A 9424-nucleotide genomic window follows, 5' to 3' on the forward strand; every position below is an offset into this window, starting at 1 on the left:
CCAATAAGGAGACAAGATACTTTCAAATCTTGGGGGGGGAAAGGCTTTTGTGTGTGCTCTTTGTTTTAAGGGGTGGTTCGCTCTGGGGACTGAGAGGGACCAGACATCAATCCAGGTTCTCCCCATCTTTCTAAACAAGTCTCTCCTATTTCAAACTAGTAAGTAAAAGACAGGCAAGGCGTCTTAGATTTACTTTGTTTTCTCAACTTGTAAATGTACCTTTTTACCAGAGTGTGTATCTTTGTTTGCTGTACTTTGAACCTAAGACAGAGGGGGGTCCTCTGAGCTCTTTAAGTTTGATTACCCTGTAAGCTATTTTCCATACTGATTTTACAGAGATGATTTTTACCTTTTTCTTTAATTAAAAGCCTTCTTTTTTAAGAACCAGATTGATTTCTCCTTGTTTTAAGATCCAAGGGGGTTTGGATCTGTATTCACCAGGAATTGGTGAAAGGAGGGTGGAAGGAAGGAGGGGGGATGGTTAACTTCTCCTTGTTTTAAGATCCAAGGGGGTTTGGATCTGTGTTCACCAGGGAATTGGTGAAAGGTTTCTCAAGGCTTCCCAGGGAGGGAATTCTTGTGATGGTGGCAGCGGACCAAAGCTAAGCTGGTAGATAAGCTTAGAAATTTTCATGCAGGCCCCTACATTTGAACCCTAAAGTTCAAAGTGGGGATCCAGCCTTGACAGCTTTCTAACCCTGACTTGTGTGATCAGTTATAGTTTTCTAAACCTGACTTTTGTAATAAAATTTAAGCTAGAGATAATATTGTAACTGTTTTGTTTGTTTGGCTCTTCTTGTATGGTTATTACTTGGCAATAAATAACTTTTATGGTTAAGCTGGTTGCTTCCCCCCCCCCCACACACCCCATGGCATATGAGGGTGTCAGCTTGGAAGTGCTGCTCTACCCAGCCTACTGAGTCCAGGGACATAAGGGGTTCAGCTTGGGCGTGCTGATTGACCCGGTCCAGTCAGATGCGTGCGTGCGTATTTTCATCTGATTCTGGGGCTGGAGGAACCCAGCCCTGGGGAACCTAGGTCCTGCAGGATAGCTCCATTGGGAGGAAACTTGCAGAAGGGAGAAGTAGAGCTCCATATGAAAACACAAGTGACACAAGCAGTACGTTGACAGAATTACAAAACTCCCCCCGCCCCCACCCTGAAGAGTAACCCTAATAAATGAACGTACCCCAAAGTAATGGGCAAATCTGGTAACACACACCTTTCATGTTTGTATGGTATAATTTCCCATACATGTAAGAGTGCTACTATTCTGGTTTCCTAGCAAAGCATTAAATACCCTTGTTACAATCAGAGTTGGAGATGGATAAAGTAGTGACTACTGTTTTTTAGGCCTAGATCCTGTAAACACTTATGCACATGCTTAGCTTTATCCCACTGTGGAAGTGGAAAAAGGGATAAAGGGAATTTGGACGCAAATATCCTAGTTTCTAGGGAATAGAGCAAGAGTCAGGCTAACACTAACTGTAATAATGCGAGACTTTAAGGCAGGGCCTGGGCGAGTGGGAAAAAAACTGTAAGAGATACTGTTTTGACCTTGTGTTAGATAAGAATGGAACTCAGACTGTAGCAGGAACTGCTGAGAAAAGTAAGATATCAGGGAGGAATATGTATAAACAAGACATGGCTGTTGATCATTATTGTACGCAACAAAAGGTATAAATGCTTGCCGTAATTGTTTATCTAGCGGAATCCCTGTCTGTGTGCACTCTCCCTCTTCCAATTGCTTGGAATAAACTGTCTCTGAATTGTTGCAAACAACCTAAGAGTGAAGACTGTGTTTTCTTCCACACCACATCGTCCCATTGAGCTCCAGATTCACTGGGATGGTTGCCATGCGCAAAGTTAAACATGCATGTAGGTTTTTGCAGGCTCAGGCCCTTATTTTGTAAGCAGTCAAAAACAATTTAAAAAAAAATCTAATAGTAGAAGAGTTTTTAAAATATACGTAAAGAGAACATTTACCGGTCTGCAGCACTGCTGTAGCCTTGAGTGTTCCAGGATATGAGAGTGACAGGATAGGTTAGCTAACCCTTAATTGCCCACTTCATTTTAAGTCAGAGGTGGGCAAACTATGGACTGGGGGCCACATCCAGCCCTCCAGATGTTTTAATCTGGCCCTCGAGCTACCGCTGGGAAGTGGGGTCTGAGGCTTGCCCCGCTCTGGCGCTCCAGCTGGGGAGTGGGAGCAGGCTCTTGCGTCACTCCGCACAGCTCCCGGAAGCAGTGGCATGTCCCCCCTCCGGCTCCTATGCGTAGGGGTAGCCAGAGGGCTCCGCATGCTGCCCCCACCCCAAGCGCTATCCCCGCAGCTCCCATTGGCCAGGAACCACAGTCAATGGGGGCTGCAGGGGTGGTGCCTGCAGACAGGGCAGCGGGCAGATCCCGGGCTACCCCTATGCATAGGAGCTGGAGGGGGGGACATGCCTGGCTGCACCTCCACGTAGGAGCCGGAGGGGGGACATGCCGCTGTTTCTGGGAGCTGCTTGAGGTAAGCACTGCCCAGAGCCTGCACCCGACCCCTTCGTGCGCCCCTTCCCCAGCCCTGATCCCCCTCCCGCCCTCCGAACCCCTCGGTCCCAGCCCTGAGCACGCTCCTGCACCCCCAACCCCTCATCCCCAGCCCCAACCCAGAGCCAGCACCCCCAGCCACAGCCCTCCCACCCCCCAACCCCCAATTTTGTGAGCATTCATGGCCTGCCATACAATTTCCATACCCAGATGTGGCCCTCAGGCCAAAAAGTTTGCCCACCCCTGTTTTAAGTGGTCTCCTGCAGCATATGTGAACAACTTGTATTTAGCTTAGACGCTTTAGTTACCTTCCCCAGACCTGAAGAAGAGCTCTGTGAAGCTTGAAAGCTTGTACCTTCCACCAACAGAAGTTGGTCCAATAAAAGGTATTACCTCAAACATCTAGTCTCTATCATATCCTATTACCTGTATTTTGTATGTATAAAGCTTCCAACTTTAAAAAACTAAATTGAAGCAAAGTGTCTAACTAGTTAAATTGTCAGGCAGACTGAGGTGTCATATGATGCAAAAAAATTAAACAGAATATGTATTTTGAACAGTCTTTACTTCATGTAAAAGTCTATTTTAAACTGTACACATTTTAATACTTACAAAATGATATCTTCACATCTTTGGAGTCATGTGTTACACAATACGCTCCATAACCAGACACCAAACCAAAGAAGAGACCAGCAGCCAAAGAGACTATACTTCCTGCAGTAAACCATTAAGGAATATGAAAATGAAAATGTGAGGAACAACTGAAAAAACAGACTACAGAATATTATTATTCTTATTATTATTAGACAATTTACTGTTTTGCTGCTACAACTAAAATCTGAGATGAACTGGAGTTTTCCCACATTTTGGCTACGAATGACTCTGGAAAAGAATCATTTTTACTATGTAATGTTTCAATGAGTAGGTCTTGTATAACAGCCTGATAAGAATAAAGTTCCAATGCTCGGTATTGTGAAGTCCATACCCCAGATTCTCTATTGAGTTCTGTTTTAGGGTATGTCTACACTAGAAACACTATGGCGGCACAGCTGCAGAGACAAAAGGGGTTCTTCCATCACTATAGTACAGTGATCCCCAAACTTTTTACCTAACGCCACCCCTTACTCCAGTCCACGCTCCCCCACCCGGGGCAGGGAGTGGGGCCGCGGCTCCGGGAGGGGAGGGACGTGGACAGGGGTAAGGGGGCCAAGGCTGGGACCACAACTGGGGGCAGGGCCAGGAGCTGGGACCCCGGGACGGCAGCCGGGACCAGGCCAGGAGCGGAGCTGGGTCACACTCCCTCCCCTCCCCGCCCCCTATGGGGACTGGCCCAAACTGCAGCCATGCCCCTTCTCCCCCGCAGCCCGCGCCGCTTCCTGCAGCTCCCATTGGCTGGGAACGGCGAACCGCAGCCACTGGGAGCTGTGGGCGGCCGTGCCTGCGAACGGTCAATGTAAACAAACTGTCTCGCGACCTGCCAGCGGATTACCATGATGGGCTGCAGGTTGTCCACCACTGATCTAGACAGCAGAAGCAGTAATTCTTTCCTGACTTGGTCTGAACTACTTGTCAGGATCTGACTCATGTAGCCATTTACACTTGTGCGAAGTGGATCTAAAATATCATCATTCTGGTTTAGGAGCAATTTATCCGCACTTTGCATTGATGTAAATGACTTCACAAGGTGGAAGGCAGTATAGAATCAATCCCTCCATTTCCAAATCCTGCCACCCCCGCATTTACCTTTGCGATTATATCCTACAACACCGCCAAGAGCCACCACAATCGCATAACCAAAACCAATCCAGTCAATCGCCATGATCACAAGTCTAAAAAAGACAACAAATTGCAACACTGAAGAACAAATTCTGCTTTAAAAATAGATTTCCTGTTTAGGATTATGAAATGTTATCCAGGAGCACTCCAAACAATAATAAATAATGAGTTACAACAAGTTTCAGTACTGCGGCAATACTCAAAATGTGCATGGGCTTAAACTGGCAAGCCCGCCGACAGCAATTCCGGGCCCCATGGCAGAACAGTCAATGGGTCCCTGCTCCGCCTGACATTTGGGCAGTGCTGCACCTGCGCTGGCCCAGCGAGAGGCGACTAGTGGGAGGGACACAAAGGGGGGCACTAGCTGTGGGGGGGAGACAACACGTGACACCCCCACGTGACCCCTCCTGCATGACCTCCAACGTGATTCCTCCCCATCCCACCCCCAGCCTGGGGCCCTCACGCTCTCCCCGCCCCTCCTCCCCATACCAAGTTAGCTGGTGTCAAAGTCAAATTCAGGACTCGCGATTTGTCAGACCACTCTGTTTATTAGCAAAGCGCTCTGCTAATACACCCAGATAATGTGAGTACCATGCAAGACTCAAACTATCTTATTTATACAGATAAAAGGGCGCGAACTTAACAAGATAACAAAAGGAAGCAGAACTGATATGTATATCTAGCCCCAGGTAAACTTATCTTATTTCCTTACTAACTATTACCGATCTCCTGTTAATGTCCCACCATTAGCTTTAGTGGACCCATTGTTTCATACCTTAATGTTTCTCTTCCTGACAACTATATTTCAACATTCCTTATTCCTGCTTAAAGGAACATACAGCATTTCTTTAATCCATTCTATTTTTACAATATAATTCATTCTACTTTCACAATGGGCATGGGGCTCTGTCCTCCTGCTGCGCTGGCCCGGCTCCCCCAGGCTGTTCGGCTGCTCTTCTGGTAGCCAGGCTCCGGAGCCGCTCCTGGATGCTTCCTGGTGCAGCACAGCAGCTGCCTGGGAGAGTGCCTGGCTGCGGCAGCAGGAGGCCGCCCCCCCGTTCAGCTTCTGGTGACAGTGGCCCATTGAGCTGTAGCTCCCCTGCCCTCCCCGGCATGCTCAGAGTTGGCTCCTGTCCCCAGAAGCTGAGCCTGGGGCGGGGGAGAGGGCTGCCACTGCTGCCGCTCCCTGCCTTGCCCAGGCTCAGCTTCTGGGGACAGGAGTTGACTCTGAGCATGTCAGGGAGGTCTCCGGCTCGCTGGGCCACTGTCCCTAGAGAAGCTGAACCCCAGGGCAGCCGCTGCACTTCACTGGGCAGCGTGGCCGGAAGAAGAGAGGTTCTGGCCCTGCCCCTTCCTCTCCCCAGCTGGGGCTGACTGCTGGGTCGACAAGTTGCCCGAGCAGGTGTCTGGAGAGGGCAGGCGGGCCTTTGAGCCCTGCAGCCTGCCTGTGCAATTTAAAAGGGCCCGGGGCTCCTGACCGCCACCACTACCGCTGGCACAGTGGCGGTGGCCGGGGGGCCCCGGGCCCTTTTAAATCACCCGGGACCCTGGCCAATTGTCCCCTTTGTCTCCCCCGTTGGCAGGCCTGACCGTGTGGACTGTAACCCTTGTCCCTTCTCACATCTTCCTATCTGTCTATGCCCCCACCATTTTTTTAACCTTACACATTATGGCATATCTAAAATTAGGCTCCAGTCCTTCAGAGACTTATGCTCATGAGTAAGTCCTTGCAAGATTAGGGCCATAGAAGCTATAGGTAGTAAGCTGATTGGGGTAGGGAGCTCGCTCTCAGAGGCACAGGGAGGGGAACAAGCAATCTCTCCATGAGTAAAATGGGGACAATGATACTGACTCCTTTGTAAAGCATGATATAAAAATATGCTTTGAGATCTGCTGATGAAAAGTGCTATAACCGAGCTAGGTATTATTACTGTTCTGTTTCTTCTGCAAAGTTCCTTGCACACTTTTGGGTGCTATACAAATAAGTCATATAATTCACCAAATACAGAATTACAAATAATGGAGTATTACATTAAAAATCCCATAGTAACAACATGAAGTGTGTAAAAAAACATGCAAAAATTTGCTATTCCTAAGTAGATAAAATCTCCCCCCTTCCCAATCGAAGAGAGAGACTCCTCTTTTCTGCTCACTCCTTTCCCCCCCCCTACCCTGGGTTGTGTCCTGGGAAGGGAAGTTTTCTTAAATGTTAAAAAACAAAACACAGAATAGGCAGGGAGAGTGTTGATCGAGCATATGTTATAATTTAATCACCAACATTATGTGCTAGAGGCCTACAAACCACACAGGTAGAGACATGGTTTGAAGAGGGTACAATCTAGGGCTCCTAGTCCTGCAATGAATCAGCACGGGCACACCGTTGCCCCAGCAGAGAGCCCCAAAGCTGCCAAGATGTGTCGTGTGGTCTGCCTGCCCAGAGCTCACTACCCAAAGGCCCCATTACACCAACACTGAAGCGGTGAGTCGCTTTACTGGACAGAAGTAAGTGGGAGTGAGACGGGGTTGTTCAAGTCCAGTGGTGTTTGTCCTGTCAGCACTAGAGAGGGGGACACAAGTGCGCACTCTAGAAGGGGGTGAACCCGAAAGCAGCCCAGCTCCCCGCTGGTTGGGGTGCTCTAGTAACGACGCAGGCCAATACTGCGCGTCTCAGCCTGCTGCGTAGGCCTGGCGAGACCCTGCTCTGCCCAAGGCAAACGGGGGTGTGGCCGGGGCCGCTCTCAGGCACAGCTGGGTGATGGGAGAGGGCAGGGGGCGCCCCCCTTCCCGTGCCCTCCCAGGGAATGTCAAAGCGCTGGCGCAGGGCGGGGGTCGCGCTTTGCAAACCCCGCAGAGCTGCAGCAGAGAACCCGGCTCTGGCCCCGCGGGTACTTTCCCCATCACACGCGCGGGGTGGTGGGGGGGGAGGTCTGAGCAGCCGGGGATCCCGGGGGACAGGCTGGGCACCTCTCCCCGCACACCTCGCGCCTGCCTCCGCCGGGCATTAGTAGCTGCGCGTTCATTTCCTCTCCCGCGTCCCGGCTGAGGACTGCAGCTCCTCCCACCCCTTCTCCGCAGGGCGCAGAGACACCGACCCCGCCTGCCCCTAAGCCAGGCGTCCGGGCTCCTTGGTGGAAAGGGGGAAGCGCCCCTACAGCCCGGCCGAGCCCAGGAGCCCTCTGTACCTTAACAGACCTCCCCGGCTCCAGCCTCCAACGCCCTCTGCACTCTCCTCCGCGCGCTGCCGCTGCCTGTGGGAGGGCCCCGGGGCGTGCGCCGGAGCGAGCCTGCTAACAACACTTCCAGGCCTCGCACTTGGTTCCTCTCTGTGGTAGTAACACAGCGGCTTGAAAAACACAAGCGCGTGCTGCCACCTCATGGGAAACGTAAGGTATTGCCAGGCCAACAGCCAGGCCCACGCTGCCCAGCCTTTTCTTGCCTGCAGCTGGTGCTTTGCCCTGCACTAACACAGAGGCCTTAGGTGAAGAATTCTGTGTATAATATTTTTACACACACACGGCCAGACTTCAGGTTGCTCCCTTGTGCCTATGCTTTCTGATACAGTCTAATTATATGCTCACACACTATTTTTTCCACTGGCCCAACCCCTGCTGCAGTCAGTGAATGATTACATTCACTATTTCTTTTTATCTTCTTAATTCATAGAATCATAGAACTGGAAGGGACCTCGAGAGATCATCTAGTCCAGTCCCCTGAACTCATGGCAGGACTAAGTATTATCTAGACCATCCCTGACAGGTGTTTGTCTAAACTGCTCTTAAATCTACATATGGCTATGTGGACCCTGTGACCACATACTAAACGTTCAGTTTGAAACAGCAGTAGGTAAAAGCACAATACAGAACTTTTAGTTCATGGTAGAAGGGTCTGTAAAGCCAGTTAGTGCCTTGTTAGAGCACTGTAGATTTTACACCCCAGCTTGCTATGCACTAGCCCGTGTACTGACATGTCCTTATAGTGGTAAGCTACATAGATTTAGTCTCAAAGAGCTCACAAAGAGAAGGTTAAGGGGTAACTTGATCAGTTCATAAATACCTACATGGGGAACCAATATTTAATAATGGGCTCTTCAGTCTAGCAGACAAAGGAATAACAAGATCCCATAGTTGGAAGTTGAAGATAGACAAATTCAGATTGGAAATAAGATGTAAATTTTTAACAACGAGGTTAAGTAAACATTGAAACAATTTACCAAGGGTTGTGGTAGATTCTTCACTGATGGCCATTTTAAAATCAAGATTGGATGTTTTTCAAAAAGATATGCTCTAATATATTGAAACAAGAATTATTAATTCTGTGACCTGTGTTATGCAGAAGGTCGGACTAGATAATCACAGTGGTCCCTTCTGGCCTTACAATCTATTCATCCAGTTCTCCAGGGCAGCATTCAACTTCCTCAACCAACACCATCCTTTCTTTCTGTAATCCCATCTCATTCACTACACACTTTTCAACTTCTGCACCAAATAAGGCAAAGGTCCTAAAAACAACATTCTCCTTCTCTATACAATGCTGATTCATTCCCAGAGCATAGTTCACTCTGTACTTTGAATGAGGTAGGGGTCCTGTGGAACAAATAATATGTTAGCATGTAATTAAAGATTGTATTACACACAAGGGGGCTTAATTAAGATTGCAAGGAAACCTTAAATCTGGCTTTTCCTAACTTCTGGGTGTTTGACTTTACAACCTTAATGTTCTTTTAATGCAGCTTTTCAGGATATCATTCCTGATTTAAAAAAAACCAACCTGAAAAAACAGAAATTCCATCACATGGTACCATATTGACCCGCAGCTTGGGTCATCACCAGTGTTTGGACTTTTAGATCCACAGCATATCCTCTACCACTTGAGCTAATGAAGTAACTGATAGCAGTGGTAGACTGTGTATGTGGATCAGGCACCCACTTGCCACAGTCTGCATCTTCCTATCCTTCCTGCCCAGAGCCATCTCTTTGGTATGGCGAATCAGGGCAACTGCCCCTGGGCCCCGCACTTCGGGGGCCTCCGCAGGTGGGGAGATGAGGCGGGAGGGCGAGCTGGGTGTGGAGGCGAATGGGGAGGTGAGTGGCAGGCGGGCAGCGGGGGGGGGGGGGGG

At 49.3% G+C, this 9424-nt stretch overlaps 1 protein-coding gene across 1 annotated transcript in view; it reads right to left on the reverse strand.

Moving 5' to 3' along the window:
- Positions 1-7633, reverse strand: part of TMEM14A (transmembrane protein 14A) — a 13461-nt gene extending 5828 nt beyond the window's left edge. Inside the window, exons 1-3 of the mRNA XM_024222711.2 lie at positions 7491-7633; positions 4276-4361; positions 3145-3246 (exon numbers count right to left, since the gene is read on the reverse strand). Coding sequence (XP_024078479.1) covers positions 3145-3246; positions 4276-4351 — 178 coding nt within the window. The 5' untranslated portion in view covers positions 4352-4361; positions 7491-7633. The remainder of the gene's footprint in view (positions 1-3144; positions 3247-4275; positions 4362-7490) is intronic.
- Positions 7634-9424: the final 1791 nt, after the last annotated feature.

The sequence above is a fragment of the Terrapene carolina genome, unplaced genomic scaffold, assembly GCF_002925995.2.
Source record: "Terrapene carolina triunguis isolate 2854851 unplaced genomic scaffold, T_m_triunguis-2.0 Scaffold42, whole genome shotgun sequence".
NCBI lineage: Eukaryota > Metazoa > Chordata > Testudines > Emydidae > Terrapene > Terrapene triunguis.